A 19,691-nucleotide genomic window follows, 5' to 3' on the forward strand; every position below is an offset into this window, starting at 1 on the left:
GGATTGTGTGGCTGAAATCCCAAGGTTTTTAGGGGTAGGGAGGTTCCCACCTTGGTCTTTCCAGGTAGGGGCGAATCTCCCACCTACTCCCACGTGACCCTGGAAAAATGAATCACCAAAAATGAAAGGAAGCAAAGAAAAAAAAAAAAAAAATTAAAAAATCCCTCCCCAAAGCCGCCTTCCAGAGGGTTGGGCAAAAGATAAAAGCTCTCCAAGGATCCGGGACTCCTCCTCTCCCACCACTGACTTCTCATTTAAATGTCTGCGCTCAGGCTGCAGCCGGCACTGCCTCCGCGGCCGCCCCGGGGAGCCCCCACCGGCCCCCCGCCCGCCACCCCTGCCGTGCCCCCCGGGACGATGCCCACGCCAGGGGACGGCAGAGCTGGGGCTTAGCACCCCAGAAGCAGCCCGGCGTGGCGTGGCGTGTCCCCGAGGAGCACGGACCTGCGGCTGGGTGCTCCGGGTGGTCCCGCCGGCGGACTATGCGAGAGCCCCCCGGGGGGGCTGAGCCGAGCGGTGCCTGCCTGGGCGTGGAGGAGTGGACGGCAGGGGGGTCCCAGTGGATGGACCCCCCAAGGTCAGCCCCCCGATGTCGGCTCCGCTGCTGCTCTGGGTCATCCTCCTCCACTGGACCACCGGCGGGGGCTTCGTCCGGGGGGGCAGGACCTGGCAGCACTGCACAGGTAAGAGCGAGGGCCGGCGGGTGGGCTGCGCCGGGAGGGAGGCGTCAAGACAGGCGTTGGCCGTGCTGGGAAACACGCTGGGAGCCGTGTGCTCCCACGGACGGGATGTTCCCCGCGCTGCCAGGGCAGACCCCAGAAAGCGTGCTCCGTTTTGGGGGGGCATGTGGCCGCTGCAGGGTGCCCTGCCTGGGGCAGCCTCTCCCTGGCAGCCCTGCCTCAGGGTTTTGGTGCCCGGGTGCCAGTGGTGAGTCTCAGGGTGACAGCACGGCGTGACGCCTCGGGTGCTGCAGCTGCCAGCACCCCGCCTGCACCCATGGTACAGCGGGTAGCGGGCTCATCCCTGCACCTGCAGCCCCCCCGGCGTGGCACAGGACCAGGGAGCAGCCAGCCCTTCTCGGTGCTGTGGGGAGACCTGTGTGCCCGTCCCTGCGGCATCGTCCCAAGGTCTGCTGGCCCTGGGGACCAACGTGTGGGGAGGGGAAGGGCTGGAAGGAGAAGTAGAGGAGTGCCATGAAGTCCCCCCTGGAAAGTCCCTCCCGCCCTGGACTCTCCTGGGCTCCCTGCGCTCTGCCAGACACCATCGACACCCTCCCGGCAGCAAAACCTCCTGGAAAGTTTCTGTCCCGCCGCCCCCAGCCGAGGAGCTGGCAGGTCTGACGGCATTTCCCACAGGGAAGCGCCGAGAGCAACCTGAGCCGAAGAGGATCCCCGTCCGCTGGCTCTGCCTTCCCATCCCTGTGCCGCACAGTCCCAGCCCGGGCAGTGAAACTTCAGCCCAGTTTTTGGGGCTGCTGGGGCCCAGGCTCTGCGTGCTTGGGGCTTGTCTTGGTTTGACGGTGCCCGTATTTACATTTTATTACAGCCTGGCTGGTGGCGAGAAGGAAAGCTGGGAGAGATCGGAGAGTTTCTGCCCACCGCCTCCTCCCCACCAGCGCTCCGGTCTCTCCGGCAATGTCCCCGCTGTCCCCAAACAGCCTCCTCCGGAAGGGTCCCGGGGGGTGTCGAGGCTCCAGCATCACCACATTTAACTGCCCCCATGTCCCTCCTGCTGGCGCCCGGCCCCGGCTCCCGGCACAGCCCTGATGCCGTCCGGCTGCGGGCAGCCACCCCACGGAACAGGCAGCTGCCGGCCACGTGCGCTGCCCAACCTGGGCTGAAACACCCCGGCTGCTCTCCCGGCCGGTACCCGCCACCTCCGCTCTGATCATCAGCAGCGACTGATGCGGGAGGCAGATTGGGACGCGCATCTTTGGGTTTAGGGATTTGGTTTTGGTTTTAGGACATGGTCGCTTCCCAGCCCACAGCCGCCACCGGCGCAGCCTCTGGCCCCGGCTAAGCTGTCCCCTGGCTCGTCCCAACCGCCCCCAGGGCACTCGGGGGCTCCTAAACCCCTCTGCAAATCCAGCCTGAATTTGGCTTGTGCTTTTTGCTGAGAAAAATGGGAACTGGTCATTCCCTGAGTCGTGCGTCTCTGAAATAAGTCGTTTCGGTTAAAGCTCCCCCACCAAGGCTTTGCTTTAGGAGCGGCTTAAACCAGCGGAGGGGTGGGCAGGGGGGGCACAGAGCTGGCAGGGTGGGAAGGACCTCGCCGGTCTCCCTGCTCCGGGTTGGATGGAACCACGCGAGCAGATTCCTCCTTGCTCTGCCCATCTGGGTTTGGGCTGGCAGGGAGTGCCTGCCAGGGGGGGAAACGCTTCCCCTCTCCAGCTGGTTTGGATTCAGACACACGCCTGTCCAGCCTTGCTCACAGCTCCCTCCCTCCGAGCTCTCCCGCTGTGCCCCAGCAGCCGTGATTTATTAGTACAAATAGGAGCTAAATAGGTCTCACTGGGGATGGGACAGACTCAGGGATTTTTTTTTACTCTGCCCAAGTGCTGCTTCATCCCCTGGGCATCACCGCCGAGCCCCTCCGCTCTCTGCTACGGACGCCGCAATCCTGCCAGGGAAGGATTCAAAAATAAAAGCTGGGAGGCTGCCAAGGGGAGGAAGGTCGGAGAAGCACCCGCCGCGGGTACAGCCTTTCCCACGGCTGCTGGCATGCGGCTTGCCGAAACGGCGGACCGCCGGTGACCCTGGCACTGTTACGGGGGGGTGGCAGTGCCGGTGCGCAGTGCTGTTCTTCACCTGGGTGATGCCCTGGGCCTAGGCACGATATTTTCTCTTCTGGAGAGCGGATAATTATTTAATGAGCGGTTTTGGTGCCTGCCAGGGGAGTACACGCGTGCATCCAATTAGGGCTGGGTTGGGAGAGCCTGGACCGGGACCGGAGCGGGGAGCGCCATGCCCCACCGCCCTGGGGACAGGGATGGGTGGCCACCCCGCGAGCGAGCCTGCGGGCACCGGATCCCTGCATGCTCTCCTGGCTCTGGTTGCGGTTGCTGGTGGATCCCGAGGAAGCTGGTGGCAGCCTGGGACTGCTCAGCCGGCAGCTCCCGGCCCCGGGCTCAGCATTCGGAGCTGCATCAGTGGGACGGTTTGTGCGGGTGAGCCTGCGTGCTTGGTGTTCCTGCTGCGGGGATGGAGATGGCAGCCTTGGTGCCTAGAGGGCAAACCTTCCCTGTGTCCCCGAAGCAGGGGCTCGGCGCAGACCCCGGGCAGACGACGGCAGGCTACCGGGGCACACCGGGCCTCCCTGCTGCCGTGGAGCACTCTGGCCAGTGCTGGAGATGGGCTGGCCGCCTCGAGCAAACCGGGCACCGGAGCAGCCCACGGCGAGGCGGGGACCCCATCCCACAGTGGGACAGGGTGGGATGGCTGCCGCCGCCGTGACGTGCTCCGCTGTCTCTCGGCACAGACCTGCGCCCGCTGGACATCCTCTCGGAGGTGGTCCCCGCCGGCAGGCTGGCCCGTGGCATGAGGGTGTTTCAAGTGCAGGGGGTGCGCGGCTTCCAGCTCGCCGCCTCGCGGCCCCGTGCCCTGGGCTTCCCCGCCTCCCGGCTCTTCATCCACTGCGACCGCTTCCCCGAGGAGTTCTCCATCATCGTCACGCTGAGGGTCCTCAGCGTCCCTGCCAAGGTAAGCGCCGCCGGCCGGGCACGGAGCCGGCACAGCCCGGCCCCGCAGCTTGCGGCACGCAGATTTGAGTCCATGCCCTCCCGCAGAGAAACGAGTACGTCTTCACGCTGATGGCAGAGGAGAGCCCCAGCGTGCTGGTGGGGCTGCGCTACGCCCCCAACAAGCTCCACTTCCTCTTCTGGAGCCAGGAGCGCGCCGGTGGCTGGCAGACCCGCGTCACCTTCCCCAACGTCTCCCTCTCCGACAACCAGTGGCACACGCTCGTCCTGGCCGTCTCCGGCCAGTCCTTCTCCCTGACGGTGGACTGCAGCGTCCCCAAGGATGTGTAGGTTGGGGGCAGCGGTGGGGGGGTCAGGAGGGGCGCGTGGAGGCGCCGGTTCCCTGGCAGGATGATGCTCCTCCACGAGCATCTCCTCCAGCCACCAGCAGACACCGTGCAATTGTCCTCTGCCTCTTCTCTGCCCGTCCGCAGGGTGGTGGAGACGCCGTTTCCAGCCTCTCTGTCGGTAAAGAGAGCCAGCTTCTACCTGGGCAACAGGAGGAGAAGGAAAGGCGTGTTCACGGTAGGTGCCCCATGGTTCGGGGCTGCCGTGGCGCGCTTGTGGCTGGCCGTGGGGCAAACTGCAGCCCCCTCTCAGCCTCGTATGCTGGGAGGGCTTGGGCCACGGCGTGGGTAGCGGAGGTGGCCGGGGGTCCCGCTGCTGGGCTTGGTCCCCGTGCGGCTGTGGGCGTGCAAGGGGCAGTGCTGGCAACTGGCACTTTGTGGGACAAATGTGTTTTTAAGAGGACGTTGTCAGCGGTGCGGCGGCAGAAAGACAGTTGACGGCCCAGTTTCATTGATGTAAAAGTTAGGGAAGTGCCTGATCCTGAGCGGTAGTGAAAAGCGGAGGCGGAGAAAGCCATCTGCAGCTCACGAGCCCCTTGCCAATGCTCCCCTTGCACCACTGTTAAATTGCCCGGGATGGTGATTTTGGCAGGCTGGGCATGTAACGAGGATCTGATAAATGTGCGTGAATCCCATGGAGGCTTCCGTGGCCCAGGAGGGAGGGCAATAAGCAAGAGTTGGGAGGAAAATCCAGGTCATAAATCACCTGCAATTTTCATTTCTTGGTCTTGCTGGACTTGCTTTCCATCCTGTTGCTCCCCCTTTCCCAGGGCTTGCTGAGACAGCTTGTCCTGCTGCCAGGAGCCGATGCCACTCCTCGGATATGCGCCGCCGTGAACTTTAAAGTAGCGACGCTCTCTGTCCCCACTGTCCTCCAGGATCTCCCCGCGAAGCCAGCGAGCAACGAGGTGCTAAAATACCCCTACGGTCAGTAACTCCCGGCAACACGGGCTCAGTTGGCCAACTCCTGCTTTTGTTGAGGAAGGCTCTTTGTGGGGCTGGGCGTGGAGCAGGAGCGAAGGGGGTGTCCCCAGCACCCTCTGTTTCTCAACGTGTGTGTGGGGTGGGATCCCCTGTCCAAAACCCCCCTGGAGAGCTGGGGTGCCCCTGCCCGGGTCCCTTGGCAGCGCTGGGCTCGTGCCCGTAGCCCCGCAGGTGCCAGGGTTTTCTCAGCCGGGGACTTCCTGGCTCAGGGCTGGGATGCCGTTTACCCCATTCCCTGGTGCCCATCATCAGGATGGGACTGGGACATCCAACCCTCCGTGGGCACGGGGATGAGCCTTGCTGCTCCTCCGTCATGTGCCCTAAGAGGTGCCTGCCTCGCTCCTCTCTGTGCCCAGAGACGGACACGAAGGTGACCCTGGGGTCCCGTCCACCCTGCACCAAGCAGGAGAAGGCGCAGTTCTGGTTCGACGCCTCCCGACGAGGGCTGTACCTCTGCAACGGCAGCGCCTGGATTTCCATGCTGGAAGGTACTGGTGTGCGATGCGCTCTCGGGGATGGAGGGAGGCTCTTGCAGCAGAGGAGGAGCAGACATTTGCCCTTGACAGAAGTTTGGGGCAGGAACCAAGTCAGGCAACAGCAGAATGATGGGGCTGGGGTGTCCCTCTGCCTCTCCCCTGCTTGGCCGGGCTTCGCTTTGCTCTCAGTGCCCACTTCCAGCGCAGCTCTGGATTCAAGCACCTCTGTGAGCCAGCTCCCCGATCACTCACACACTGCCCGTCTTGTCCATGTTGTCATGTTGTCCATCCTACCTGGGGCTTCTCTGGTCAGGAACAAGCCCTCGGTTTGTCCCAGTGGGACAGGTCACCCCATGGAGAGCCATGCCCGGGGTGCTGGGGTGCTCCCTGCCGCGGGGTCCCGACAGCGCAGGTGCTCCCAGTGCCGAAGCGCTTGCGGGGTAGACAAGAAGGAGCAGAAAGACTCATCAGCTGCCGGAGATACCAGAGGGAGCGATGGGAGGGTGGCGGAGGCAGGTCCCCGTGGTGTCCCAGCTCTGGTGGCCTTTGTGCAGAAAATAGCGGGACAACATTGGAGCAACAAGGTGGCAAAGCAGCAGCTCCTGGAGGGATGGACATTATTCGATAACAAAATGGATTTTGCCCACTGGCGCTCTCCCACTCGCTCCGGGCAGTCTGCCCAGGATCCCTGGTGAGACATGGAGGATGAGGCATGCCCGCAACCGAGCCGTCCTTCCCCCCTCTCCCGGGGTTTTTCTTATGGTGGTGCCCAACGTGGTGCATTTGGATGAGCCGTTTGCTCCCCACAGGAGCTGGCAGTGGCTGGACTTCCCATCTTTCCCTCCCTCTGGAAGTCATCAGGATTGGCCCCGTGTCCTTGTTTTCCCAAGGAGACCTCGTGCCGGGATCTTGCTGACCTGCACCCCTTGGTGCCGCCAACACTGGCACTTCTTGGAGCCCTTCTCCTGCCATTTGTCCCTTCTAGTGCCCAACCATTTGCCACAGGGACCAGGCTTAGCCTTTCTGTTCTAATTTCTGGTGTTAGTTCTGTCTAAGTCTTCTCTTAACTTCTTCCAGAGCTCATGCTGACTCCAGCCAGAGAGAACATCTGGTGCAGGGCTGCTGCAGGTGGGTACGGGTTAACCCGGCTGGTCTCAGCAGCCCCGGCCCTTTTGCTGTAGGTCTCTTCCTCTCCTTCTCGTTCTCTTTAGGATAAATATATCAACCCATTTCGTAAGAAGCAATCAAAATCTGTGGCGTGTCGTTCTTCCCCCCTCCCAGAGGAGTCCGCCCGGCAGAGCATTTTACAGCCCTGCCCTCCGCCGGAGAACAGGGGTGGATGGGGCTGGATGTGCTGCCCGACGAGACGGAGTCAGGCGTTTTCCCACCCCCTCGGGTTTTGGCCCTTCACCACCAGCGACACCAGGACCTTCATTTTCCCCCCCATAAAGCTCCATACAGCAGCAAGCGCCGCCAAGCCAGCTCTGCTATGCAACGTGGGGCACCTCTCCGGGCAGGATCATCTGGTTTTAACCTCACCCCTCTCTTTTTGTGGTCTCCTAGTCAAACAAAGGCTGGACTACGTGGAGGACTACCAGAACCTGGTGACCAACTCGGAGACAATGGGTGTTGAGGTCTTCACCATCCCGAAGGTGGGACTGTTTGCAGCCACTGCCAACCGGTACACCCCGCCGGGATCGGCCATCTATAAGTGGACCGATGGGAAGTTTGTGCCCTACCAGAACATCCCCACCTACCAAGCTCAGTCCTGGAAGTATTTCACCATAGGAAAGAAGGTAAGTCTGCCTGGAAGGTTATTTCAGTGCCTTCATATTTCAGTATATTAAACAGCGGTTGCCCAACACCGTTTTCTCCTCTGAAGCCCTGAGTCTCAGGCATGGTTTAGGGGGTGAATCTTTCTCTCCTCCGTCTTTGACGGAGTCACGTTGATAGACATATTCAGCCTAGGTCTGTCCTAGGGACTGCCGGCTGATCTGTGGGCTGCCCTCTCTGTTTTACTATTTTTGCGGAGACGCAACTACGTCCACCCAAGCCGTTTTCAGCAACCGATGTTGGCAGCGTAGGTAATTGCGCGTCCGGAGTGCTCAGATCTCTTCCCTGGGGATCTCCAGAGTGTCTGCGAGGTCAGCCTCCAAAGTTGGAGCTGGATCCCGCCATGTGCTGGGGTTCATTTCTAGCAGGCTCTGCCTCTCCCTGCCTCAGATGTAGTGAGCGCCGGTGTCAAAATGTCCTTTGTGTGCGAACAAGCACCCATCACACAGGGCTGCGGTCCGTGGTCTTGGTGTGCTCACAGTGCAGCCTCCACCCTGGCGCAAAGGCTGACTCCCCGGGGAAGCAGATCGTGCTGCGGTTCCCAGCAGGCACCGTGAAGCGAGGCAGGAGTCACCCCAGGCACTGGCTGTGGCATTGCTCTCAGGGACACGCAACTCCTGATGTGGGACCACAGAGAGCAAAGCCCACCCCGAGCTCTGACTGTGGCGGGTGTTCTGCCGTCCTTAAGGTTCGCTCCAGTCTCCTGCGGTCTTACAGAGCCAGCGGAGCCCGTAGCTCCCTCCTGAGACCCACTGAGTCCAACCTTCTGCATTTTTAAGCCCTCTCTAGGTAATTCCAGGAGTTTGGAGCCCTCTCTCCTCCCCTGGGCAATCTGCCACGGGACTTCTGCAGGGTATCTGCCTGGTTCCCCTCCCTGGGGAGCTACTTATCACTTTGCGAGGAGCCTCAGGGCAAGTCAAACAAACATCTGCTGAGAGCCAGCTCTGTGCAGAGCTCCCAGGGGAGTTGGGATCGTTCCCCCTTCGGCATGACCTGTTCTGGCTTTGTCACCCCTGCGCAGGGTGGCTGCAGGGCTCCGTCCATGTGCTTCAGGGTACAGAGGGATGGGCAGAAGTCCTGCCTATGGGCTTCAGGGCACCAACAGCCCTGGTGTTTGGATACAAATGGGCCACATCCCCTGTTAACCTGCCTGATTGTGGGGTCCTACAGAAAACCCAGTCAAGCCCTGAAAATGCAGCTGCGTTTCCAAGCTGGCTTTGGGCTGGGAGCTGTGCCTTCCATCCCCAGCGCTGCTCTGCAAAGCTCCGGCTGCACTCTCATGGGCAGGAGACAGGAACATCCTCGGCTGGGTTTATCTGCTGATGGGAACCACCTTGAGACTCCCCAGCGTTTAGTCTGGACCCACAACACCCCCTTGCAGCGACGGCTGCGCGGACAGGGAAAAGCACCAGGCTGGGGGGGGTCCCCACCTCCCCGTGGTTCCCGCACGGCGAAGCACCCGTGTTGGTGCTCACCAAAGCTCAACGTGCTCTGGGTTTGCCTTTAGGTCTTCACTGAGAAAAACTTACTCAGACTTACTAGGCGGGATGGCCTCTCTCCTGCACAGCTCGGGGCAGGTTTTCTAGTTGGGGCTCCAGAACGGTTGGGGACAGAGGCCGGCACCCTGCGTGCAACTGCCTGTGCTTGGCGTGTTGCTTCGTGGAGACGATGACCAGATAGGTGTTGCGCCAGCAGCGGTACAGATCTCTCCAGTTAGCCCAGGTTCCTCGCCCATCTTGCAAGTGGGATGCACCTCTGTGGGTGCCAGCACCTCTTTACTGCACCAGGACCCGCTGACGCTCTGCTGGGATGGGGTGAAGAGCCCCAGAGGGCAGTGCCGGGGTCTCCCGGTGGCTCCTGGCAGTGGCGAGCGAGGGACTGCAGGCTCCTGAGTCGCGGGGTTGGAGCCAGACCTTTCCCTTCCCTCTGAAGCTGGGTTTCTGGGGATGCTCTGAAGGGACTCCCACCCTGGGGCTCCCAGGGAGAGCTGCCCAGCGCTGGGGATAGACCTTCCCTGGAGGGATGTGTGGACCCGGCACAGGCCACCGCTCAGGGGGAAAGGTCTCCATCCTTGGGGGCGGCTGAGCCTTGGCTGGACAAAGCCCCAGGCTGGTGTTGGCAGGGGTCCTGTGCCGGGCAGGAGACCACCCCCACGGACTGTTTTCTGCTTGTGGGCTGTGTCCCTGTACTTCTTCGTGGCCCAAACTGGGGCATAACCTCTGCCGCTCCATACGAAACACACCGGAGAGGCAGAGCTGACATGCCACACCGCGCGCTCCCGCGAGCTCGGACACGCTCCCCTCCCTGCGCAAGGCCATCTCTGCTGCTGCAACGCTTATCGTTATCATCGTTATTATTGTTGTCATAGCTGCGATTTTTCTTCTGAACAACCTTTCCTTATGGGGAAGGTTTGGTAGCTCGGGCTCCCCTCCCTCCCCAGCCTGTTTCGCCAGCACGTTCGCGGGGCTGGCGGGGCGCGAGCGGCCGCAGGACTGCTCTCCCTCCGCTCGGCTCCGAGTTGCATCCCAGCCCCGGCTCTGTGGGCGGTGGGTTCCAGCTGCTGCCATGCACAAAGACCCCCACGAGCCAGTGGGTCCCTGTCCCCGCTTTGGGTGCGTTGTGCTGCTTGGGAGCTGCTCAGGGTCCCCTGCCAGCTGGGGCCATCTCGCCCCGCACCGGCCACCTTGGGCCCTGGCCCCCCATCCCATGGGCGCCTGTCCCCACTCATCCCATCTTCGCCCTGCCCGCGCTTGTCTGCGCCCCTTTGAGAGGAGAAAACCAAGATGTCCTGGCTTGTTATTTTTCAGATCTTCCTAGCAGTGGCTAATTTTGAGCAGAATGACAGGGGTCAGGAGTTCTCTGTAATATACAAGTGGAGCCGCAGGAAAGAGAAATTCATCACGTACCAGAGGATCATCACGCACAGCGCTAGGGACTGGGAGGCATTTGTCATTGAGGGAGAGGCTTTCCTCGCAGTGGTCAACCACAGAGAAGGTACCCAGCCCTTATATTCCCTACCGGCCCGGCTCAGCCGGGGCAGGTGGCCCCGGGGTGATGCCGGGGACCACCACGGCACCCCGCCGCAGGCACCCTGCTCGAGAGCATCCTCCCGTTGCCGTGGCAACACTACAGCTCCCCGCGCATCCTCTGCCGGAGTGCAGGGCGAAGCCGGGGAGTCAGCGCACGCAGCTCGGAGCGCAGCGTCCCTCAGGAAGCCCGAACCCTTGCAGACCCTCTCGTTTTAGGAGAGAAAAGCACTCAGGGAAGTGGCTGCCATGGTCCCCCTCCGGGTTTCTGGCGGTGGGGGACAGGGACAGGAGCGGGGACAGTGTCTTTGCTGAATCGCTCTGCTTCTTTTCGTGTTTCCCCAATGCTACATAACATGGTGGGGCGGTGAGGGCAGCTGCCTGGGTTTGCAGGGACTGAGCCTTTTGAGAAGCCAAAGCGTTTGCTTTGTGGGCACCCAGGAAACCGAGGAAGGCTGAGTGAGAGACTGCTGGCATCCCTCCCTCCCTGGGCACCCTGCAGACGTGATCCAGCCTCGTTCCCCCTCCAGGGCGATGAATGGGTCGATACTACAGCCTTGGCTCTCCAGGATGCTCCCAGCTGGGTTTGGACGCTCAGCCGGTGGGCTCCTTCCCTGCCATCAGGGCTGGCTCCTGGGGCATCAGCTCCTCTGGCACAAGGCTCAAACCTGGTGGCAGGTTTCTTGGGCACCAGCTGCCTGTGAACCGCGCGACAAACTCCCCGTGTCGCCCGTTGGACCCCACCGCGGCCAGTTTGGACAAGAGCTACTCCCATGGCAGCGGCGGCAGAAAAGTCCCTTTGGTGGCCATGTGCGTCATGTGGGGGTTAAGACCATCATGACGGAGCCAAAGTGGGGATGTTCCGCTTAGCAGGTGGTGGAGGGTCAGTCCCCGAGGAGCTGCCGCTTCTTGCCAAAATCTCTTCCATTGCAATGAGGATTGCCTGTTAACACGTCGTCCTGCTGCTCAGCCACCAGGAACACCAGCGGGGCCCAGCCGAGTGCAGCAGTGCTTAGCGAGCATGGGGTGGAAAGGGGCTGGTGGTGCTCCCCTCCCGTCCCGATAAAGCCAGCTCTCTATTAGAACGTCTCTGGCTGGAGGGGTTGTGCCAGGCTGAAGGTGCAAAAAGGTTTCTAGCTTTAAAGCCAGCTGGGTCCCACACGGATATGAAGTCAAGATGCTTGGCTAGAGCGCAGGAGCTGGATGGAGCACGGGCTTTGGCGCTGGCAGGCTCAGCCCGAGTGCTCAGCGTGGGGCAGGCTGGGGGCTGTGGCATCCCCTCCCTCGCTCTGGAGTTGGTGCTATCGGCAGGGAGCAGCACGCGGAGGTCCCTAGGCAGCTCCAGCGCTCAGGAGCTGAGCAAAGGAGCACTGAAAAACGGCAGTACGGTGCTGTTCCAGCTGTGGCCCCCTCCCAGATGTGCGAGCTTGTGTGCGAAGGGGGACGGCAGCCCGTGATGTTGGTAGTTTAGGGACTCGGCTGGGACTGGCCCAGTCCCTGTCGAGCTGGGACTTGACTGGGCAGAGCTTGGCCGCCCTGGGACGCTGGTCTGGTGCCTCCCTTGTGCTGCTCATGTGGGGAGACAGCACCCCCCCCGTCCCTTCTCTGCCGGGGGCTGCCGCGAAGCCGCCGCCGCGCGCTCGGGAGCAAAGCTGCCCACGTGCTCGATGGGGAAGGAGGCTCTAGGTAGGGATGGACGCTGTAGATAGGGAAGGAGGCCCTAGACAGGGATGGATGCTCTAGGTAGGGATGGAGGCTCTAGATAGGGAAAGAGGCTCTAGATAGGGAAGGAGGCTCTCGATAGGGATGGAGGCTCTAGGTAGGGATGGAGGCTCTAGATAGGGAAAGAGGCTCTAGATAGGGAAGGAGGCTTTCGATAGGGAAGGAGGCTCTAGGTAGGGATGGAGGCTCTAGGTAGGGATGAAGGCTGTAGCATCTCTTTAGCTACTTCTTGGGGAGCAATCGGTCACTAGCAAACAGCCTTGCGAGCTGCCGGCAAATATTTGCATAGCTGAACCTGTTTCTGGGTCTTGTTTCTTACGCCAGCCAGGTATTCCTTTGCCTCACGGCGCACGTCTGTCCATCTATCTCTCCTCCAGGGAATAACCACAACATAGACAGCGTGATATACAGGTGGAACCCCAGGACAGGGTTGTTTGAAACCAACCAGACCATCCCTACCTCTGGAGCCTATGACTGGGAATTTTTCACCATTGGGCCGTATTCCTTCCTGGCTGTGGCTAACACATTCAATGGCACATCCACTAAAATCTACTCTCACATCTACATCTGGCTCAGTGGCTCTTTCCAGCTCTTCCAGTCTATCCTGGTAAGGCTTGGCCGCTGATCAAACTCTACTCCTCGGTCCCCGCTCTGGGTTTAGACAAGCCAGGGAATAATGATGGAGACAGATGCTCTTCAGTCCTCTGGGAAGGTAGTGATGGTTTCCCACTGCTTCTCCCCTAGGGATTGCCCAAGCGAGGTTTATTTTTTCCTTTGGGGGGTTTTAGGAGTGGGTAACTTCCCCGCTGCGCCTCCAGCAGGCCCTCCCCACCTCGTAGCATCCTTGGCTTGCAAAGGCTTGTCCGCATCCAGCTTCTCATGTGGCTTTTTCCTCCCCAGACTTTCGGTGCTGCTGACTGGGAGGTCTTTCATATCGGGGACAGAGTCTTCCTGGCTGTTGCAAACAGCCACAGCTATGACAGTGGGATGCCAGCACCCTCTAACTTCTATGCCATCAACTCCTCCATCTATGAGCTGAACATCACCGCCCAGATGTTTGTCAAATTCCAGGACCTCCTCACCTACAGGTACCTGTGCAAAGAGTCGGGGCGCTCCTCAGGCCACATCCTTCCCCTGAGCAACCTGGAGGTCTCCTGGAGAGTTCATGCAGGCTTGCACTCTGCCAGGGACCGAGACTGGTGGGGAGGGCAATAGGTGACAGGTCCTTGGCACCAAGTCCCAGTGGGAGCTAGGAGAAGGCCCTGGATTTGGGAACAAGGGTGGATTTCCTTTCAGGAACAGCCTGGGAAGAGCAGGGGTTTCTCTGTACCATCAGGGTGGCAGAGGTTGGTGCAGGGTGGGCTCAACCCTGCGGGCGCGCAGCCCCTTCCTCGGCTGGCCGTGGAAGGGTCACCTCACCAGTCCCTCTGCTTGCTTCATCCCCAGTGCCCTGGACTGGGAGTTCTTCTCGGTGGGAGACGACTCTTTTCTGGTGGTAGCGAACTCCTTCGATGGCTTCACCTTCTCTGTTAACAGTATTATCTACAGGTACTGCTGCGTGAGGAGGGCGGGGTTGGGTGGACGGGTGGTTGTTCCCAGTAGGAACGATCCTGCTGGGAGCCCAGTGCGGGAGCAACCTCTGCGGATACTGGTGCGTCTGCCCAGGGAGGACAGACAGGACTGCTCCCTGTTTCTGGAGAGGTTTTTGGGCAGGAATGAGAAGCCCCAATGAGGGACATCCCACCCTGAACCACAGCAGGGAGGTGGGAGCTGCCAGCCCCACGGCTTGGCTTTCCTGCCCCCTTTCAGTTGCCCAGCTTGTGCCCCAAGAGCTAACTGCCCTCTCCGCGCAGGTGGCAAGGCTATGAAGGCTTCGTAGCGGTTCACCACCTCCCCACCGTCGGCTGTAGAGACTGGGAAGCATTTCACACCGCCGAGGGCTCCTACCTCCTCTACTCCAGCGCCAAGGAGCCGCTTTCCAAAGTGCTCAAGCTGAAAACCACCTGAGGTGGCTGAGAGACGCTCAGCTCCTCGCCAGGATCGGGGCGAGCTGGGCATCCAGGTGAAGGTGGACCACAGTGCCCAGGGATGGCCGCAGCATCAGCCCTGTGGCCAGCTGGTTGTGCGCTCCGCAGGATGGGGAGGAGGAGGAGGAGGGGAGCTCCGGGGCTCCCTGCAGCCTTGGCGGGGGGGCTGGCAAAGGGGCTGCGACCCTGCTTTTGTGCTGTTTTTCCTGGGCAAAGTCTCCTGCCACACTCCAGAGCCACGTCCGACCCAGGGTGCCTGGAGTCCAGGCGCTTCCCCAGGCTCTCCAGGCTGCTGGTGCTTGGCAGTCTCCCGCCAGGAGGGACCCGGAGCTGCCATTGGTTACGTCCAGAGCTCACGCAAAGCCAGGGAAGAAGGAGACTGAGCGGAGCGTGTGCTGCCGGGGTGGGTGTGTGGGAGGGGGTGGGAGGAAGCAGCATGTGAGAAATTGGGGGAAAAAGGTGGCTTTGGGCTTGGCTCTGGCTGCCCAGTGCCTGGGGCTGCGATGCTGCTGAGGACCCGTCTGGTTCGACATTGCACGCCACGCTTCGGGTCCATCTTGGGTGGCCTCGCCACCCCATCCCACTGCCGCGGGTGCCTGCCCACCCTCCTGCTCCGCTGTGGCCGGTTTGGGTCATCCTCCCGAGCAAACCCGCTGTGCACTGGGACCAATCCGGCTACTATGAGCATGGGAAAGACCCAAAACTGCTCCAGGTGAAACTGTGGTCTCTCTTCTTTTCCTCGCCTTTGTCTGGGGGATTCTTTTGCTTAACCAGAGCTCTAATAAACTGTGTGCACCCAACCTTCATCCCACGCGCAAGCTGCGGGTACCCGAGCTGCTCTGCCCATGGCAGAGGCTTCCCTCCACTCAACAAGCCATCCCCGAGCGAGATGGGCCCATGTCTGTGGCCACAGGTGGCCCGTGAGTACGAGGTGGCCCCGAGCCCAGCAGGGTGCTGGGGTGAGGGTGCCCCTCCACCTCCCCTCTCCCGGGACCCTCTGCTTCTCCCGACGGGCCCAGAGCATCGCTCAGCCTTCCCCTGCCCGGGGTTTCCTGCTGGGTTTCCCCTGGCGCCGGGGTGCCCGCAGGAGGTGCCAGCTCCCCGAAAAGGGGCCGGAGGAAGCACAGCCTGAGCCGCCCCACGGTCCGGGCCTGGGAAAACCAGCGTGGGCAGCCCCCGGGGACCTCCATCCTCCCCCAGCCCAGCCTCGGCTGCAGCCGGCTCTGCCGGGAAGGACCATTTCTTGCTTGGGAAACAAGGCAAAACTCAATTTGCTTCCATTGCGCTGAGCCACGAGCATCATCTTTAATTTGGCCCCGAGGAAAGGCAAGATAAGGCGAGACGTACCAGATGAGCTGCAGAGGCACCATTTGGCCAGCCGGCCCCTGCTCGAGGCTGGCTGCGGTGAGGGTGGAGGGGACGTAACCTAATGGGAGTCGAGCTGATACATTGAATTTAGGCTTGTCTGCTTTGGGAGAGATCGAATTAGGATGAGGGCAACCCCCCCTGAGCACCACTGCCTGCCCCGGATTCCCGGCTCCCAGCGCAGCGCAAAGCCTGAGGGCTTTTCCTACGCGCAGAGCTTTATTAAGAAATCAAAGGTTTGGGAGATCTCACCCCCCACCCCCGGTTGCTGGTGGCAGGCAGAGGCTGCCGAGATGCCACGTCGGGGCTCTCCGCAAGACTGGTCCCTCGCTGGAGCCAGGACGGGGTGACCCCGCTGCACAGAGCGACCCATCTGCACCCCAGGCTCCAGGGACCTCCTGGCCCCACAAGACCCCCCACCCTCATCTGTCCCCGTCCCCCCCCCTCCCAGGGGCTTGTTCTTGCCAAACCACGTGGACCGCGAGCGTGTGGCTGGGGCGGTTTCCCCCGCGAGCCCAGCTCTGGCGGGGGAAAAGGGGTCTGCATGGCGGGGGGGTTCCTCCCCGGGAACCTGGGCTCCACAGACAGGTCTGCGTGGGGTGTCCCCAGCGTCCCTCCCCCATGTCGTTTGCTCACGCTCGGTCCAGCATCGCTGGGGAGGGGTGACGTCGGTGGCGCTTGTTTGCGGGACCGGAGCAAGCACTGGAAAAATCCCATAGAGAAGCTTTGAAGCCCATCAGGTCGCCACTGGCTCCCTGCAAAGAAGCGGGGAACAGGGCGCCCCAATCCTGCGCTACAGGGCAGTGCTGGTGGTCTCTGCGTGGCCCTGGGTGCTGGGCAGTGACTTCAGGTACTCCACGTGCTTGCAGGCGTCCTCTCGATTGTGGCGGACGTAGCAGATCACGTAGACGATGACCATGGCGAACCAGCCGAACATGGTGATGAACATGGCCACGTCCGTGGTCCTCTGACGCACGCTGCAGAAGTTGACGCCGGCATCCAGGACCTGGAGCAGCGGCTTGCCCACGTATTCCTCGCGCGGGGCCGTGTGGCAGGTGATGTCCTGGACGGAGTCGGGGTCCAGCCGCGCCTCCCACAACACCTCCTGCAAGGCACACTCGCAGTGCCAGGGGTTGTTGGCCAGCCGGAGCTTGGCATTGAGCGCCAGCAAAGCCTCCTTGGGGATGCTGCGGATGCGGTTGCTGGAGAGGTCGAGGGTACGCAGCCCGGCAGCCACTCCTTTGAAAGCCGCCCTGTCGATCTTCTCAATGGCATTCCTGGAGAGATCGAGTTCCTCCAGGTGGGAGAGATGCCTGAAGGCATTGCTGGGGATCCTGGTGATGCTGTTGGCGTCCAGCTTGAGGAACACCGCGTCTTTGGGGATGTCCTCGGGGATCTCCTCCAAGTGCCGGGAACTGCAGAGGACGGCCTTCGCCCCTGCCCGCTCCGTGCACTGGCAGCTTGGGGGGCACGAGCTGCCCCACGGGACGCACAGCAGGAGGCAAAAGAAAGCCTGGGCCACGCTGGCTGCCGGCGTGGTGGTGAGCGTCATCTTGCACCCGGCCAGCTGGGCATGGCCGCTGGCGACTCCCCGGGGGCTGCAGCAGCTCCTGGGCGGCAGGGCGGCTCCTCTGCGCTCCTGCAAAACCTCTCCCATCGCTGGAGGAAAGCGGGGGGTGGAGGGGATATGACACGGCATTATTTCCTGGAACGCCGCTTACGTCTCACGTGTAATGTGCCCTGGCAAAGCGGTGAGAGGCCGGGCTCGGGAGCCTGGAAAACAAGGGCGGAATGATACTGGCTACCATCTTTTCTAGGACAGCTTAATTTGGCATAAGATTAATTCTACTTGGATGTAGAGCTGTAGAGATTAAACCCCCCGCCCCCATCTCTGCACAGACCACCCAGGCAGGCAAAGGGTGCTGCTGCAGGGTGGGGGTGTCGAGACGGGCACGGCCCGGGGGGTCTCTGCCCCGGCCTGCTGCCAATTTCCACATGGGACGCGGTGATTTGCTGCCGGAGAACAGCAGCAGTAAATTCTTATCTCACCAACCCCGAGCGTTAAAAAAAAAAAAAGATGAGTCAGACTCCTCGGATCATCAGACCGGCTTAATCACCACCGGGTTTTTAAATAACAAGATGTGTGGAGTTCTTTTGCTTTCCCCATTTGATCCGCGAGCTGGTACAAGTCACGTTTCCAAGGGTTTTGCCAAAGCAGGGGTTTGGAAGTGACTTCGTTTTTTTAAAATTAGAGTATGGCTTAAGAGCCTGACTCCGGGAGCTGGCGCTGAAGAGAGGAGCCACTGACTATCCCAGCGAAGAGGGTGATCTGGGAACCCCAAGGGCCACCCCAGCCCTGGTGGGGAGGGGGCAGGCGGTGAAGCAGATGGGCCTTCTGTCCTCTGCCCCTTGGTGCCACTCGCACCTCTCCTGCTGCCTTGGGTCGGGCTGGGGGGAAGAGATCCGCACGGAGGGGAAAGTTAGGGGGTGGGAGCCTTTCACCCGGGGATGAAATTGTCCACGGTGATCTCGTTAGGAGATCCGCTGGGCACCGAGTCGTTATCCCTCTGGTACCGGCATCCTTCTGCTAATGGCAGCCCCCCCTGGTAACAGCGGTCTTTAAGCACCAGCATCCCTCAGGTCCGAGCATCCTCTGGGTACCACCCGGGGGATGCTTGAGGATGCTCGTACCTGAGGGATGCTGCCCGTGGACCTGCCCAGCGCCGTGGGACTGTGCAGCAGACTCTTCCAGGGGAGATGAAGTCGCGCTGCCTGGGAATCCCTCTGGTCCTACAAACGCTACCCGCGCTCCGCCGGCCCGCGGCTCTCCGGTGGAAGCAAAGACGCGCTTCGCGACGCCGGTTCCCACTGTCCCCGGGAGGGCTCCGAGGGGCCCCGAGGGACCGCAGCCGCCCCGTCCCGCCGCCCCAGCCGGACCCCGGCGTGCGCGAAGGGTGATGCCCAGCCCCGACCCGCACACGCACCCTTGGCTGGCGGCCGGTAAACCGGCCCTTCCCGGGCGAGAGGCATGCGGGGAACCGGGGCCCCGCCGGGCTCCGCGCAGCACAACCGTCCCCCGCCTCCACGGCATCCCGGGGGGTCCCTTACCGGGGGCTTTGGGGCCGGGGTGGGGTGGGGGAGTAGTGCTTCGCTTCGCTTCGGCTCCGGCTGCGGTGCGCGGCGGCTCGGCCGCGATCGGCGCCGGCAACGGGAGAAACGCCGTCCCCACCTGTTGCTGCGGCTGCTGCTGCCGGGGTCCCCGGACCGGGCGCGGTCCCCGCCTCGGCGGCACCGGGCGGTGCAGGGGCGGTGCGGAGGGCGGTGCGGGGGAGCCGGGGCTGGGGGGGGGCAAGGAGCCCCCCCGGACCAGGGCGAGCGGCTGCACGGAGCCCTTTTTGTGCTGTAATTGAGTGATGCTAATAAGGTTTCGGCAATTCTGCGGCGGGGGGAGAATGCGGGTCTTGAAGCTTTATCAGCTGCTGGAAGGCGGGATCGCCCCTTCCCTCCCCAGCTGTACCCCCAGCCTGGTCCTCCCGGCGCTTGCGCCGGCTCTCTCGGCAGAGCACGGTGATGGGAGGCCACCAGCAGCCAGCGAGCAGGCCAAGAGCGAGGGGAGAAGGTCCCGTGCCACCGCCCCGGCACACAGCTTGCTTTCCAGCAGCCCCTCGCATTGACTCCAAATGTGTCAAGTCATCTCTGCAGCCAGGGTTTGGGGGGGTGAGTCTGCAAGCGAAGTGAGTTCGTGCGACAAGATTGGGGCTGGGAACGCTCAAACTGGGCTCCCCCTGGACGTGCGCTCCAAGCACGGCCTCCAGGAATGGCCCCTGGTTAAACAGCCGTAACAGACCACCAGCCTTTAGTTATTTAATACACCGTTTATTGAGCTGGGTTGACTAAATTGCCAGTCCAACCCCGCCGCCTCGCCAAGCCCCAGTGCATCACTGGTGAAACCACAGTTGTGCTGTGGTGGCTACCAGTTTGGGAAGAACAGCCCTGGCTGGCCAGTGTCTGATCCATCAGGAGAGGGCAGGGGAACTGAATCCCTCCCTGAGCAGTCCCAAGCATAATATGCCACCGTGGGGCTGTTCTGGGCTACTAAGAAATGTCACCAGTGTGCCTTGTTCTCCCCATGGCAGGCAACGGAAAAGGCGAGTGAAGGACCCCTTAAGAGCAGA

General features: G+C 61.9%; 2 protein-coding genes across 2 annotated transcripts; one reads left to right on the top strand and one right to left on the bottom strand.

The window, feature by feature from the left end:
• Positions 1-589: 589 nt before the first annotated feature.
• TSPEAR (thrombospondin type laminin G domain and EAR repeats) lies at positions 590-14,131 on the top strand. The gene is made up of 12 exons (XM_059822881.1): positions 590-683; positions 3,478-3,698; positions 3,785-4,023; positions 4,171-4,261; positions 4,854-5,010; positions 5,424-5,555; positions 7,107-7,339; positions 10,184-10,370; positions 12,502-12,731; positions 13,025-13,212; positions 13,571-13,672; positions 13,978-14,131. The coding sequence occupies exons 1-12, from the start codon at positions 590-592 to the stop codon at positions 14,129-14,131; spliced, it is 2,028 nt and encodes a 675-aa protein (XP_059678864.1).
• Positions 14,132-16,230: 2,099 nt separating this feature from the next.
• On the bottom strand, positions 16,231-17,173 carry LRRC3 (leucine rich repeat containing 3). The gene has a single exon (XM_059822898.1). It carries the CDS (start codon positions 17,171-17,173, stop codon positions 16,310-16,312), a length of 864 nt encoding a protein of 287 aa, XP_059678881.1. The 3' UTR covers positions 16,231-16,309.
• Between the last annotated feature and the right edge of the window lie 2,518 nt (positions 17,174-19,691).

This window comes from Gavia stellata, chromosome 11 (assembly GCF_030936135.1).
Source record: "Gavia stellata isolate bGavSte3 chromosome 11, bGavSte3.hap2, whole genome shotgun sequence".
In the NCBI taxonomy this organism is placed as follows: Eukaryota; Metazoa; Chordata; class Aves; order Gaviiformes; family Gaviidae; genus Gavia; species Gavia stellata.

Coding starts and splice junctions, on each gene's coding strand:
- TSPEAR (XM_059822881.1), top strand. CDS start 590: ATGTCGGCTCCGCTGCTGCTCTGGGTCATCCTCCTCCACTGGACCACC. Junction 4,024..4,170: donor TGCAGCGTCCCCAAGGATGT/GTAGGTTGGGGG, acceptor GCCCGTCCGCAG/GGTGGTGGAGACGCCGTTTC. Junction 13,213..13,570: donor CAGGACCTCCTCACCTACAG/GTACCTGTGCAA, acceptor CTTCATCCCCAG/TGCCCTGGACTGGGAGTTCT.
- LRRC3 (XM_059822898.1), bottom strand. CDS start 17,173: ATGGGAGAGGTTTTGCAGGAGCGCAGAGGAGCCGCCCTGCCGCCCAGG.